Raw genomic sequence first — 16,561 nt, forward strand, 5'->3', positions numbered from 1 at the left:
TATGAACACACAAGGCAGGAAACATTTCCCACTTTGCTTCTCCTCCCGCTCTGCCAGCCACCACCCAAGCCTGCTGTGTGGGACACAGCCAGCTGTTTTGCAGAGGGAGCAATTTTAAAGGTTTCACAGCATCAGCCCCTTCCCCGACAAAGCCTTGGCCAACTGCCATAAAACTCACTTGTCCAGGAACAAATCCAGGGAATCCCGCTACAGCTCATTTCAAGAGACTTTCCTCCAAGCAGGTCTGAATTAAATGGTACCAAGAACATTTTTATATTCTTCATGAGATCCAAATGGGTTTTCAACACGCAACCAATGGGTCCACAGAATCCTATCCCCAGCGCTTTCCCTCCGGCCAGTGGCCCTGCCACGTGCAGCAATTGTTTTCCTTCGTGCCTTGCTGTCGTCCCCAGCCTCCAGGTGACTGCATCCACTCCAGCCATGAGGCCCCCACCTGGGAGCTGCCCCCGCCCCACAGCGTTTCAGAGTCCAAAGTCCCATCGATCCCCATCAGCAGCATGCAACTCCACAACTGGAGAGATGGGAGCACTGCAGAGCATCAGCCACGTTCTGCCCGGTGGAAAACCTTTGGCACCAGCACTGATGATTTATCTGGAAGGGGAAAGGATAAAGAAAAAAAAGCAATGTAGCATGAGCAGCAGGGTTCATAGTGCTTGTGATGAATAACCTAAGACACACAATTTTATCTAGGTTTCTAAATAGGGAGGGTGAGATCTTTAAAAGTAACACAGGCCTTTTTGAGAACACAAGTTTCCTGCCAGCAGAATGACTGTGAAACTGGGACACAGTTGTTAGATGTTATGGAAGGCAGGCTAGAGGACAGGAGGACAAGTGCACAGGCATAGCCTGGCAGCACAGTACAACAAAAATTGAAACCTCGGGTTAGAAATGTGCTGTGCCAAGTACACACACAGGAGGACCAGATGAATAGACAGTGGTGACCTGTGGCTCAGTATCAGGGGAGCTACCTTGTTTCCTGCCCCAGGTGGGCACTTCACCTTCACACACAGCTCAACAGCCACCCATCAATGAAGCTATTCTCCAGCAGGACAAGTGTATTTTGGGGTGGGAGGGTACTGAACAGAGAGAACAGCATCAAAAAGCTACTTTCAGATACTGACGTGAAAGTAATAGGCATTCACATACAGCACAGCAGCAGTTACCAACAAGACACTCGGCTCACTTCTCTCAGCTCCCTGCCAAATTCCTTTGTGCCACTCCAAGCAGAGCAAGCCACAGATGCATTTCTGTTCTGCAAGAAAACCTGTGCATCAAAAAGCCAAGGCACTGGCTGTTTTTGTGAATGTTGTTCCACATTTGTTCCTACCACAACACAACTCTGTTTTCCAAGCACTGTGGAGTGCAGGACATATAGGCTATTGATACACAGAAGGGCAGGGCTTCTGTCCAGAGGGACCTCACCAAGTTGGAGGACTGGGCAAACAACAGTGCTGTGAAATTCAACAAGGACAAGTGCATAGCCCTACACCTAAAACTGGACAACCCCATGCAACACCATAGTCTGGGGTCTAGTTGGCTTGGGATCTGGTGGAAAACATGTTGAACAAAAGCCAGCAGTGCACCTTCATAGCAATGAAAGCCGAGCTGTACTAAGGACAGAAGGAAAAAAGTTCTGCCCCAGAAGAACAATGTAACTCTAAAGACCAGAGAGGTGGTGGCATCTCCATCCTTGGCAGTCACAAACCTTCACCTATACAAGGTTCCAAGCAACCTGACCCAGCTGTGAGGGTGACCCTGCTTGGAGCAGCGGGTGGACAGAGACCTCTCAAGGTCCCATCCTACCTAAACCTGCCTGTGACCGTATTATGTCTTGATCTGTCCTACCCACTATGTGTGTCTTGCATCTGCCACAACACAGCTCAGGGAACACCTCAACCCACTTTACTGTACCTCTTATCTTTTGAGTGGGCTGTCTATACCCACAAATAATTAGAACAGTCCCCAGGCTGTGAGGCTGCCACCATCCAGAAAAAATGCTTAACGGGGACATGTTTTATGTAGGCTTTCTGGTGTCTACTGACAGGGGAATGGGAGTTTGCTTTCAGGTCTCACTTGGAACAAGGGCTGATCACAGTAGGAGTAGGGGGGTAAACCAAGGCAACATTAACTCGCTCGCTGCCGTTCTTGGGACAGATGATCTCCGTCAGTCCCTCTGGTCTTGGCTGACTCAGCAGTTCTCCTGTGAATAAGGGAAAACAATGAAAACATTTAAGCATTGGCAAGGCAGTTTCTGCAATTTTTGCTTTTCGCATGCCCTCCTCTCCCCCTCACCAAGTAAACATCCATGATGGATGCAAGTGAGCACTTTAAGAGGGCTTACTGGTCCTGCAAACCAAGCAGGTCTCATCTGTGTAACCATGGTGAATGTCCTGGTGATTACAGCTTGGAGACATGCTGCTCCACACAAACGTAACATCTGCCATCTTTCCTGTCCTTGCTTTGAATCACTGTACGCAGACTTCAGAGCTCCTTAGGGATGCATAGCATCTAGATGGAGCCTAATGAGATGGAGGTTTTAGGAGTAGGTGTTCTAATTAGGCTTTGGGTGCAGATGGGATCCAGACGTTTACCTTCAATCTCCATGAAAGGGAAGAAGCTGACCTGTAGCATCAGCAGCAAATTGGTAGATAGATAGAGAAAGCTACAGATAATAATAAGCTTTATTATTCACATCTGCATACTACAGCCATCCACACCCACAAAGCTACCCATAAAGCAGCTGTCTTTCAGTTCAAGCAGAAGAACCCTGCGAAGACCACATCCTTTGGTATGAACCAAAAAGAAGATAGTTTGAAAGCACTGTAACAGACATGATTTTTGCATTACTTCAGTATTTGTCCTCTAAGAAATTCTAGGGAGGATGATAAACCAGCCACAGACAAATGTGCTTGACCTTTTCTGAACCTGTACGTTACTTCCTATTCTGTTTCTGAGCAATCCTGCCCATGCAGCTGCCCAGACATCACTCCAGTACTGTGATTTCTGAGCTGGAGCTACCTAAGAGTTGGAGAGACCCTGCTGCTCTGCGATGACTGGCCAGCTGCAGGGTGCCTCTCTTAGCTGCCAGAACAATATTTATAATCAGGTAAAAATACTCGAGAAGATTACCTAATGCCCCTTTCCCTAGGCGTGCTTGCCACAGCTGCCTTGGGACTGCTGCTGTGTGTCCTGTCAGTGTCCTGGGCCACACTATACTCTGCTGAGCATGCAGATCCCAGCTCCCAGCCGTCACCTCTTCCCTAATGGAGGCGATACCAGCTCTGTATAGAGTCAGTAGCAGCGGGGGGCTCTCACACCACATGGTATCCCTCTGCTAAATGAGTTGCGTCAGCTCTGCTGTCCAAGTGCCAAGTTGGCATCTCCCCACCGCTGGCACCCTTGCAGCATGTAGTCCAGGGCAAGACGCAGGTCAGCACAGTGAGAGGGAAAAGCCAGGTGCTGAGATGTGCCCAGCTCTGAGGAACGCTTCCCCAGCAGCTCGCTCAGACCAACTCAAGTTTCCTCCTGGCTCCACTCCACACATGACTGGTCCCAGCAGGACAGATTCCCCAGCCATTGACATGCTATCTCCCCAGCGTTGTCCAGCCACAGCTCAGACACCCAAGAGCACCAGAAGCATCTCTTGATACTAGTCTGGCATGTAGGTTCTGCTCTCAAAGGCAATAGGGGATGACAACATCAATGCTTAGACTTAATTCTTCTGCTGAGCATGCCCACACCAGTGCTGCATAGCCCTACCCAAGGCAGAGGCACCAGGCCACAGCTGGCTTGTGCCAGCCAGATCAGTGACTTCCTTGACAGAGGCAGGCCAGTTGTAAACTGGCTGCAGTCACTGGTCCACACAAAACTCTCTGTACCCATCAATCAAGCAGCCACCATGAGCTGTCCCCACTTCCACTAAAACACTCTAGACAAATGGTCCTTAGACTCCTCTATTTTGAAATGCACTTGAAATAAATTTCTCTGCTTTTCAACAAAGGACATCACAAAAATGTCTCCCTCTGTCTAGCTGCAACTGCCAGGCACTCCAGGAAAACAAGAAAAGAATTCACACTTTGAAGAAGTACCGCCCAGCCTGTGCAGCAATGGCCCAACAGTTAGCCCCATCATGCCTGAAGCCCCTCAAATGCCAGTTTCCTCCTCTCCTCCTCACACTGTTTCTCTTCTTGCTTTCATGAAAAAGCAGTTCCAAAACCCCTTGGTTTTTCCAAAGCAAGAACACATCATTTTGTGTTGTGAAAGCAGAGGGGAGGGCTTACCAGGGAACACACACACACACTGTTCCTCCTGAGAGATACCCCAACCTCTTGGGCCAGTAATTCCAGTTTGCCCCCATGGTCTGCAATCTGAATTCACATTTGGTTTGAATATCTACCCATGTCTCACACCCACACTCAAACCTGAAGTGGCAGAGCTGCTTTTAAGCCACGCAGAGACATCTCCCAAAACAGAAGAATCGTGATGGTATTTGCAATTCAAAGTTAAATCTGCACAGCAGCGTCCTCAATTACGTGAGCTGTCACACACTGAAAGCAGCATTGCATCCCATCAAGCACGTACGCCACAGGGCTCTGCGTCCCAGTGATTCCCAGGTTTCCAACCCCAGCTTGACTTCCCAACTACAGTATTGCTAACAGTACTGAAAACACTGGCTCTGAAAGATGAGTCACAAAATCAGTGCACCATTAAGTGCTTTAAAGTGCTTTAAAGACAGGGCTAATATCCATTAGATCTTAAACCCGGAGAGCAATAAGACTGGTCTGTCTGCTTGAGCCTTCTTTCCCATTTCCATCTCCCCACTTCAGGAATCCTTAGACAGTGATTTCTCAAGCAGAGGAGATTGCTGCTGGGTAAAACAGATGCCTGATTTGGAGGGCAAACCCATTATTGCAGCTCTTCAGTCAACTCTCCTCTTCTTTATGGCTCTTCCCCCTCCAGGTTGCCTCTAGGAAAAAAAGCTCACCTCACTCTGTCCCCAGCCCCATCCACAGCTTCTCCAGCCCCACTCCCATTTCCTGCTGGCACACACGCTGCTCCCCAGAAGAAAGACTTTTCTCACAGTTATTCCATGAGATGCATCAGGCACCAAGTGGGCAGAAGGTCACTTGTGCATCCCCTTCCTTTTCCTCCCCCTCCCAGCTAAGAAACGTACCACTGCCTTCCCACCATAGCGTTCTCGTCCCCCTGTCTTTGCAAACTGCTCATCTTTGCTGCACAAACTCATCACAGTACTAGACCAGGCACAACCATCTAAATCATGCTTCACATCACTGCTAAATAAAAGCCAGTGCAAATCCCACTGCAATATGCAATTTTCAGAGCTGTAATAAACTAGCATTGAGACACTGCTTGGATGCAATTCTCCAGGCCCAGAATCTCTTGGAGGTTTCGGAAACCTCACATTTCTATTCAGAAATTATTCAAACCACAGGAGATTAGAAAAGTCTTCAGGGCTGCACTACGGCGAGAAAGAGGAGATCAAACGAAGTATTGCACTGATACAAAAGAAAAAGCTAAGTGCCTGGCATGCGGTGGTGTTTGCTTGGTTTAACTGCTAAGTTTAAACGTAGCTGGAACAGCCCATGTCTGCTGCACTTGTTCTGCCCCTATGTACAGACTAACCAGTCTGTATTTTCATTGCACATTCCTTCATGAGCGTGTCACAAATTTTATTGGAAACCTCAGTTCTGCCTGCCCCTTCTGAAAGTTTGCCCTGCAATAGCACACACACAAACCACAAAGCTTATCCTAGTCTTGACATGGCCTTCGTTTTAATGTTAACTTCCACAGAAGGCACTAAGGTTTTAACCAAAACTCCAACCACTGTGTCTTTTCACTGAATTTCACTGAATTTTTAGAGTTGGAAGGGACCATAGAGATCATCTAGTCCAACTCCCCTGCTAAAGCAGGATTGCCTAGAGCTTGTCAGAGCACATCACTCAGGACGGCATCCAGGCGGGTCTTGAAAATCTCCAGAGAAGGGGACTCCACAACCTCCCTGGGCAGCCTGTTCCAGGGCTCTGTCACCCTCACTGTGAAGTTGTTTTTCCTCATATTTGAGTGGAACCTCTTATGTTCCAACTTATGCCCATTGCCCCTCATCCTCTCCCTGGGAACCACTGAAAAGAGTCTGGCTCCCTCCTCCTTCAACCCACCCTTGAGATACTTGTCAGCATTAATAAGGTCTCCCCTCAGCCTTCTCTTCTCCAGACTAAAGAGTCCCAGCTCTCTCAGCCTTTCTTCATAAGGGAGATGCTCCAATCCTTGAATCATCTTTGTTGCCCTTCGCTGGACTCTTTCCAGTAGTCTTAAGGCTAAAGATTTACACAGTTGAGTTTCTGAAGTACAGACCCATCTTCCGGGACACAGATCTGCATCACTAAGATTATTCAGCTGATTTAGGAGCATGAGCCCTATTTGCAAAGGTACTTTAATGCTGGGTACTTGCTGACTAAGGCCTGATTTTCACATGCATCTAAGTCCCAGTTCAGGTGATGGAAGAGATGCATCCACCAAGCCTGGTTAAAAGCACATGCAAACAGACAGCAGATGCTTTAGAAGATGGTCCTTTGCCGCCTCTCCACTTACAAGCACACAAATGGTGCAGAGGAATTGCATCTGTCCCATCGCCACACTCCTGGCATTTTGGCACAGAAGCAGGTCTCCACAACTGGGTAAAACGTGCTGTACAGCAAGGTAAGGTTGAGACACAAATCGAGACCCTGTTGTGAAACTACCTTGGTTACTTTGGGCTGTAGCATAAACTGATTTGCAAGCTCCCCCAGGCAGATGGGCTGAGCAAGTCACGCTGCCCGCATCATTTAAAAGAAACCTGCTATACATGGGTGGTCACAGGCAAAGGCAGGAACAAGCCTTCAGCCATGCCCAAAGCTCCACCAGAAGGGCCTGTTTCCTCCCTCTCTGCAGAAGCCAGCTCACCTGAAGCAGGTATTTCTATGTCAGCGAGATGTTCTTCACTGCCACTGTTTTATCCCAGGCACAGGCACAGTCAACTTCGAGCAACTGGGTACCTGGGCCAGGCCAATGCCTGCACCCCACAAGGGTAATTTCAAGTGCCAGACAGAGCTCAACCACGCATCCCCTCTCAGTGCAAGAGGAATTACTGCCATATATGCCCAGGAACACCAAAAAGCATCGGTGTACAATTTTTGGCCACATACAGAGTTAGGCACATTACTCCTTCTGTCCTTGATTTACTGTGATTTGGGGAGGGATGCCACCCTTGAAGCCCATGCCAGCGATCAGACCCGTGCACGCTGCAAAGCACGCTTCACTGGCCTTTAGAAAATACCCGTGAAATGCCAGATACCCATGACAAATCAGAGCGTTAGGAGGGAGGCTGACAGCTAGAAAAGCGAGCACTTGCAGGAGTGTTCGGTTACTCCACGCTGGCAGCCAGACAAGGCCAACTGTAACTCTACTTGGCTGCTTAACAGAGAGGAGGGTTTTGCACACAAGGAGAAAAATCCCACCCGGACCATTTGCCTCCACACAGTTCCCACTGCCACGGCTCTGCTAAGTGGCACAAGGTTCCCTGTTCACAGGTCAACAATCTGCAACAAGGGCCCAGGGGTGAGAGACTCTGCTCCAGCCTGCCATGCCATCTCCTTTCTCTCAGTTCCCAGGAGAACACATTTGCACATTATCAGTCTGATGGTGTTTCTCATTTTTATGTCAGGATCTGGCCTCCATTGGGACAACCAGGAAGCAGTGGATGAGCAGGGCCCTGGCTCTCATGCTGCTTCTCTCTCTTCAGTCTTCTTGCAACCTTGAAGATAAATTGCCCATACTTCATGGACAGGGACATGAGACAGCCAAAACCAAGCTGTTTCTAGAGACTGCCCTGCCTCAGCACTGACCCACTCGCTTCACCCCCTGCCCCAGAGCTGTTCCAACCACACAGACTGTCTTGCCTCAGCACTGACCCACTCCACCCCCTGCCCCAGAGCTGTTCCAACCACACGTTGCCCATGCTTCATGGACAGGGGCATGAGACAGCCAAAACCAAGCTGTTTCTACAGACTGTCTTGCCTCAGCACTGACCCACTCCACCCCCTGCCCCAGAGCTGTTCCAACCACATACCCACTGGTCCACCATTCATTTGCTGTCCTACCCCAAATCCCTTCTCACTCTTCCTCCTTGCTGAAAGCCTTCAGACACCAACCACCAGAAGTGGGGCTGGGCAGGAGATAGACTTTACATCTCAGCCTCAACTGCTTCTCTGTCAAGCCTCCTTTGACTAATCCTTGCTTATGACATCTCAGCACAGCACTCAGCAGTCATGCCTTCAGAAAAGTATAGAATAAAACACTCCAACATTGCTGTGTACCAAAAGCACATGTCCCATGCTCGGTTTCCAACAGTGGTCAGAAAGCGGGGCTCACAAGAGAGCCCCAGGTCCCAGGACACTCCTCTGCTTTGCATGCAGTCCTACCTCCTTTCATCCATACAACTGCAAAGAGATTGGCGTTGGAGAAGGTATAGCTTCTCTGCCTGGCTGTTAGTTGTTTTGAGGATCAACAGCTGGAACACTCACACAATTGGATCAAACCTGTCACAGAGGCAGGATGAGTTGAATAGCCACGTGCACAGATTTCCCTCTCTGCTCTAAGCACAGGCAACATCCTCAACGCACAGGGACTTTGCAGTCAGCTCTACAGTAGATGAGAAATCTGCCAGCAGTCTTGGCAGAAGGAGGGGGAAGGAGATGGTGTCTCACACCAAGCCTGCTTCTACGCCATTTAAATCTTGTCTTTACCACTCTCTGCTTGGGTGAAATGAAAAGAGTTGCTTCTTGCAAATGCTTCTGTGCATGATGCACAAGCTTATTCTCAAAGCACTGCGCACAGAAAATACTGCTCTGTATTGGTATGAATTTTTAATATGCTCCTCACAGCACTGCCTGCATGTCACGCACAAAATATTCCCCAGAAAGTTAGAACTCTGCGCTTTCCTTGATTTATTTTTGGAGTCCTGAGTGACCTTATCTACATGGCCTGCTCGGAGCAAAGGCTCTGGATAAAGAGCTCCAAGTTAGGACTTCATTTTCTTCTCACTGGAGGCTATTCTCCTGTCTGCAAACAACAAAAATATAGAAGCTGAAAGTAGAGACATCAAAAAAGGGAGCAGAGCTAGGTGAAATCCACATTATGAACAGAAAGTTTTATGAGCCTCACATTGCCGTCACAGCTAAAGGAGCTTAAAACTAGCAATCAAAAACAACAACAAAAATCCCAGCCCGTGAAAGCGCCCCAGTGAGAGAAATGACTGTGACAAAAAAGCAAGAGAGAAGAAAACTCTGTTGGTAAGTACCAATCACAACAGCAGACTGCTAAGCAGAGCCACCCATCAGGTACAATACAGGCTCAGAAACAAATCAGCCCGGGATTCAATATAATTAAAAAAGAAAGGGAAGGCTTGAAAACAAAAAACAAAGCTGGGAAAGACAGCCAGTTGTAAGACAAAGGACCAACCTGCACAGATGGGTCCCTAAGACGAGAAGCTGAGAGCACAAAGAAAAGGATATGGAGAGCAAGGAAGAGAGCTTTCCAAAATACGCAGAAGGAACTAATGGCAATTTGCCATTTCTCCTTTGAAGGGTTCAAGACCAAAAATATCAGCAGTGACACCTTCCTCGAACACAGAGCAGTCACCTGTCAGTGCTCAGCTCCACTCTGGAGCACCACAACTGCCAGTGGGACAGGCCTGACGCTGGGTTGCTGGCTGACCCAAACACCAGAGAGCCTTCCAGCCCTGCATTCACAGCACCAGCTGCCTCTCAAGCCAGCATCTCATCTCTAGGCCTCACAATGCTGGCCGTGGACATGTATATAGCTCACCTTGAACATTTCCCCCAGCTGGCTGCACAGGAAAATGTTTTCCCAAGGCTCTTCATTCACGCCAGATGGCAGAAACGTGAAACAACCTCTGTGGTGGATCTCTGCAAACAGGCAGGAGTGCTTTTCAGCTTGGAGCTGACAGCTCTAGGTCAAGCTTCGGGACCTAGAGCTGCTGGTCCCCAGGCCAGGAAGCCCAGAACCATTGGAAAAGCTGCGTTCTGCTCAGCCCAAGCCCAAGCACTCTCGCCACCAAAGCTGAGATCACCCTGCACTTTACCTGCTCTCTAAGGACCTACCAGGCTAATCACCCTGGAGGGAAGCCAGGGGCATGTGCCAAAGGGTAAGGTGTTCTGCAAGGCCAGGAGACACAGGGAGACAGATGCTATAGCTGGCAATGCCTACCTCTAATTTTAGCCACTCAGGGAAGGGGAGAGGTAACACAAACACCAGCTAGAGACTCAAAGGCTTAAGGGGGTTAGATACATTTCTCCTTCCCCAAGTCATGACAGAGTCAGCTAGCTCTTAACCCCTTGCTGTCACAGCAGAAGAGGACATTGACATACCTCAGCAGTTGCAAAAGCTCCATGGAAGTTTCTGGCACTTGATCAAGTGTACCTTTGTGTGGAGGACTTGAGCGGAAAACATTTTAGATTCTCAACTCAGCAGCTACAGAAGGGTTACTATTCAAAATGCCAATTTACATCTCAGCTACTAATTTCCTCAACATGAGTTATTTGAGATCATCCCTTACCAGTGTGGCAGTACAAGGTTTCCAAGTATAAAGCTTGAAAAACTATGTTTGTCCCAAAACATTAGTTAATTATCTTCTTCTCAGGCTCACAGAAATTAATTATAGTTAGAACTGGAATTCAATTAAAAGCAAAACAAAAACCACACACGCTCCCCAAACCACACAATTTTGTACTTCCTATCTCTATACTCACAAACCAGAATGGAGAGAGCATTAGGAAATCATCAAAACAGCCCCATCAAAGTAACTCCAGGAGCATGCATGAAGGTTTGAGCCCTTCCGTCTCCTTCTGACAGTATGAAATAAGTAGCTGGGAGAAATAAAGGATGGTTAACATCTAACTTACTTCTAGGCCAGTGAGGGTAACTGATCCACCATGAGTGTGGCTACACGATGCATGGAACATCTCTCTCCTCTCCACCACTTATGAAATACTAAGCATAGAGAGCATTTATGCCAGGTAACGCTGACACCTCAGCAAGAGGAAAGAAGGCTGTGACTTTTGACATCACTGCCCCTCTCTCCCCTCCAAACATGGGGGAGTGAGGGGTGAACAAGATGCCATTTCACCATTCTGTCCCATCAAACTCAATCTATTTCAAATAGTATTTCAGCAAGAGTAGCTTCCCTTGTTCCGCTTCATCTCTACCCATTCTCTTGGGCACTCCATCCTTCTTCTCCCTGTGCAACGAGGAAGGTGGGAGCAAGCCATCTCCCCCCATGAATGACCAGAGCAGACACTGGAGAAAGAAAATGACCAAAGGGGACATGTAAACAGCACACCATAAAGGCTCAGGAAAATGAGAGGGGGCACTGGGAAAAGCTAAAATACAAAACAAAGCATCCTCCAAATTGCTTAATATTTTGCTGCCCTTCCAATATCTAAAAGGCTCCTTGAATTGGCAGATTGCAACACAGCACTTTCAGACGACTGCAATACAAAGCCATGAAAAATTGATTTGCTTCATTAACATTTTAGGACCTTATTAACTGGAACGAAATTGACTGTCAAGGCATTTTAAGGGAGAGTCATGGTATAATGAGCTCAGTGCGAATTATCTTCATCCCAGAATAGAAACAGGCCTGTCACTGAGTAACCAAGCCCAGAATCTACCTTTTGGTTATTTTTAATTCCACCCCTTCAGCCGTATCTGTCATCAGCACTTTCTCATTCTGCCAAGGCAAAGCACCAGCTGGAGAGAAAGCTGCAGCCAGCCCTGACCTGTCTGCTCTCATCCAGTAACAGCAAGGCACAACTACATGCAGAACACCCACCCAAAAGCTAGATACCACCAGCTGCAGCCATTCCAAACGGCAACAATTGCCACCAGCTGTGAGCCCACCTTTCCAAACACTAATTCCAAAGCTATTACACCCCCATTACAGAGGAGATGCTGAGCCTTCTTTCATCCAGATGATTAGCATGCTGTAGGTCCCACTAAAGGGGAAAAAGGAAAAAAAAAAAAAAGAGTTTAAAAGTGCTCTCTAAGCTATTACTGTGACAAACAAAGTTAACAGGCAGGATTGACCAAGGTGTGCAGGAAGCTACCAGGACTGGTCAGCATCTTGCTAGCTCTGGTTCTCTGTGTTTGGACCACAACACATTAACAGCCGGCACATGAAAAGCCAATCCCTGGAGGGGGGCTTACAAGACTCAGTCCTATGGACTTCCAGCCTTATGCAACTGATGAGGCAGGGCCAAGTCTCAGCCTGCCCCTCTGCTAAATTTAGAGAATTAGGCAAGACTGCAAGACATTTTTCCTCACAATAGTTTGGCTATGACATTGCGCCCAGAACTGGCTGATCATTTTCCTGCCTGCTCCAATGCAAGAACTGAGAAGCTCTGATGCAGGTATTGCGAGGTGCCCCCCAAAAAAACCAAAGGCAGAGGTCCAGCACCTGACCCAAACTCTACAACTCCCAGCAGCAACACACTGCAGATTCAAGCAGCTCACAAGGGTTCACAAAGGGACTGGACCGGTAACTGGCACAGCATCTTTACACATTACTAAAGAGACAGATCCCTGTGCTGCAGATAGACAAGGGCTGGGACAGCACCTGGGACAAGATATTTATTTTTTCCCCCAGTTGGCTTGCTCCTTCCCCACAAGACGTTTATGCATGCCACAGCTGAGCCTGGCTACACAGCCCCTCTTCTGGAGCAAGCATTCAGCAAAGTCCAGCTGGGGAGCAAAAGACCTGTAGTTTCCCTTGTAGTAGCCTTTTACATTCTACCACAAACACCCTTTCTTTCAGTTGTTTTTTTTTTCTTGGTTGGGTTTTGTTTTTGTTTTAAATTTGCCTGCCTTTCGCAAGCCAAGAAAAAGAACAAACCAAAACACACATGCAAGACATGCATGTACATGTGCTGCCCAACAGTTTTTTCCTGAGATTAAATAAACTCCTTCCCAGATAAAAGTAACTTGGCTCCATGAGCTGCTGTTGCCTTAGGGCCATTCCATGGCTTCAGCGTGTTCAGCAAACTGGATTGGAGGCAGCTGTATTTTCAAACTTGTGTGGTAAGTATTCTCTTCCAGATCATTTAAGGCAAGATGCATGTGCAGTACTCCTCTGTAAAGCTATTTTGGTCACCCTAAAACCTTCCCTGTTCAGCAGGACAACCACAGAGCCCACTTAAGCAAAGGAACAAATATTTTTGTTTTCCACCCTTCATCATCGACTGGTCTAAGGAGCAAAGTCTAAACACCATTAAGTCCCACTCAGGCTCAAATGTTAAATCAAGTGGTTTACCTGTTAACTGAACCAACTTGACCTCATCCCTGTTTTAATCTATTAATATGACTTTCTATTGAAGCCACTTTACTGTGGAATTTGATCTATGCATGTACATTGCAAAATTTATTCTAGGCTCGTGCTTAATTGAAGCAAAATGCCTCCTTCATGTTTCTCCTACAAAGCCACCCACTTCCTGCTAGTTAATAACTAACACCACACTACATGCTGACCACAGGTATGGCTTTAGCTGAGTATCACAGAAATTTCCTTAATTACAAGGGCATCAGATCTAACTTGCTTGTCTGCATGTATTTTTTTCTTTACACTGAAGTTTCATGACTACATCCTTAGGTCTTCCTTGTGAGTCAGAGTGTGATGTAGATTTGGGTGAAGCTATATGGCTGAAATCGGAGCAGCAGAGCACCGAGACCAGTGGCCAACTCTCCTCTTGGTCTCAAGGGTACAGCTGGGGTCTTCTTTAAAAGCATTGCTGGTGCACATGGCTCTGGCCAAGCAGCACTCCACAGAGCTCAGAGCCTGAGTTTCCCTATGCCAACAGAGGTGGAGTACTGATTTTTGTTTCAAATCTCCATTCACTTGGTTTGAAGTATTTTTGTTATTACCAAAATTGCTGTCTTTGAAATCTGAATGAGCTGGTGGCTTTGCATTGTTCAATGGTAAAAAACAAAGCGCTGTCTGTCCTTTTACTATGAACAGCTTTACAAAATCTTCTTCTACTTGCACCCTTTTCCAGAGGGGATGAGAATCGATCTTTTATATATTTTTTTTGGTAGTGATTCCTCAGCATTTTCAATCATTTAACCATTCTTCTGTGAACCCTCTCATTCCCTAATATCCAAAGAGATGACAACTAATGGCTGTAAATCAAAGTAACAACTAGCTTTTGCTTACAAACACCTTTGCCCCATGGGAAAGTGCTTATTTATGGACTTAAGATTATAGATTGTTTTACTACCTCTGCTGAAACTGATTTTTACTACTTTTTATTCTGCCACTGGAATGCTTTCCAAAATGATAAGTCATGCGAGTTCAGAAACAATAGCTTTGCTACTTAACTCCTGCAGAGTTCATTGCCTGCTAAATGCCATCTGGTCTGGGGTTCTCAGTGCCCAAAAATAAACTGCTGCATCCGTCTTCTCTGTTTAAAAATCGCTTCTGAGGCAGTCACATTTGCTACTGAAACAGGAAGGAGCCCTGAGGGCTGTAAAGAACTCATCAGCCTCCCAGGGAGGCAGTAGCATTGCCAGGAGAACATTTCACTCCTCCATCATCTCCTCTACTCCCCTGCACCTTCCCAGAAGCTGCCTGCTCCACCATGGGACCCTGGGACAAAGCTGAGCTCCTTCCTGGCCCCCTAACTATTTGTGCTGCAAACCCGTATGACTTCCAGGTTTTCTCCAGGCAACCTTCCACCAGGGGGATGACTCTGAAGTACATATTCACCAGTGTTACTGTAACACAGTCCTGGCCTCCACTCCTTCAGATGTTTTTCCAACCCACCTGAACAGCAAATGGGACTGGCTCTCCTCTGCCCAGCACTGATTCCCTTAGAATGATCCGTCTTGGGAAGAAATAATGTCAAAACTTTCCAGGCATTTAATTGTACTTATCAAAAAGGAGAGACTTGGGGAGATCTTAAACATATCGACCCCAAGAGCGAGGACTATTGGGAGGGGAAAAGCAGAAATCGGCAGGATGCTTGCTCTGAAACGCCATTCAGTGCTGGAGTTCAGGCCCCAATCAGGCTTTCTCTGAGGGGAAGTGAAGTAGATGTGGCAGCTCAAGAGATGGCTTCTGCCAGGAAAGTGGGAAAACACAGGCATACAGGAGAAGACGGCATGTTTTAGAGCTACTCAGAGATTGTGCGTTATTGTAGACGGTGCACTTTCCACAATACAATGGCAGAGCAGCAACCAAAGAAGTAAGGTCAATCACAAACGCACACAAAAAGCCATTACAAGAGAAGCAAAGAGCATCACCTCCTCTGCTGTTATTTGTCCAGGATCACAGTTTGTTCCGAGATGCAGGAGGCCCTGGAGGACCACCAGAGTTTTGAACACAGAGAGTTTAAAGGGGGAGCACAAGCCAAACTAAGCTACAAAGAGCCTTTCCTTCCCTCCACCACCACCAAAAGTTTGCTCTACGAGGGAAAAATTCAGAGAAAGCGCAAGCCTACTGCCTACTTTTATTTGCACACATAAGGATTTTGCATGCTTGGTGCTAGTGGAAATGGGTTCCACAGCTTTTTGACTTCAGCAGCAGCTGCCTGGGAGCACGAGGCACTTGTGTCCCTTCTCTGTGATCTGGTACCCTTCCAGCCCCCCGGCTTCCTGCATTTTTCTTAGACACACAAGCCAAGAGAATAGTTCTCCAAGCAAAGCAAAAGCTTTATTAAAAATGACTTCTGATTAAAAAGGAGTTTTAAATCCTTTTGTAATGATGACTGGATTATCCACATCACGCTGCATTATGCAACTGGGGATAAAGCAGCACAGAGCAAGTGGCAAAAATGCCGTCTCCAGCAGAGCCACAACTTTGTCCAGGGGCAGCTCCCAGTCTCACTACTCACCTGCGAGGCTCAGGTGGGGCTGGGCACACTTGGTATATCCCAGATAAGCAGAATCATGAGTGAGGCTTGTATGACACAGCAGCTACAGAGCAGAGGCTGGTTTGCGACACGGCTTTCAACCAAAAGTGCTGTTTCAGGGGAATACTGCTGTTAAATACTTCAGGAAATGCAGGCAAGAGTGACAAGCCTCTGACCTGGAGCCTGGCCATGGGTGTGCCATAAACTATGACAACTTGTCATGCCATACTGGCAATGAACTTAGAGGTCAGGCAAGAACCGCGCTCAAGCTGCTCAACCTCCCTACAAGGGCCATTCTGCCACCATCCTCCCTGATATTCAGGAGCAGCCACACAGCCAGTGAACTGCTCAGCTTCCCCTGGCTGAAGACACCCAGCCACATGAGTAACTGCCAGCTTTTAATGGGAAGTGCATTTTTTTTAGCACCTGCAAAGTGCTGTGCCAGAAATCCAAGCCACAGATTTAGAGCCAGCCTCCTGCGCTTCCCAAACCATCAAACATCTCCACTCATCACACCCTCCTCAGCCCAGTGGTTTCTTTTCTTTTTTTTTTTTTTTTTTTTT

The 16,561-nt window shown here is 47.4% G+C and overlaps 1 protein-coding gene across 1 annotated transcript in view; it reads right to left on the reverse strand.

Moving 5' to 3' along the window:
* Positions 1-2,090: 2,090 nt before the first annotated feature.
* The window catches only part of MFHAS1 (malignant fibrous histiocytoma amplified sequence 1), a 30,367-nt gene continuing 15,896 nt past the window's right edge, over positions 2,091-16,561 (reverse strand). The window contains exon 2 of the mRNA XM_014945131.1: positions 2,091-2,221. Coding sequence (XP_014800617.1) covers positions 2,091-2,221 — 131 coding nt within the window. The remainder of the gene's footprint in view (positions 2,222-16,561) is intronic.

This window comes from Calidris pugnax, unplaced genomic scaffold (genome assembly GCF_001431845.1).
Source record: "Calidris pugnax isolate Ruff unplaced genomic scaffold, ASM143184v1 scaffold15, whole genome shotgun sequence".
NCBI lineage: Eukaryota > Metazoa > Chordata > Aves > Charadriiformes > Scolopacidae > Calidris > Calidris pugnax.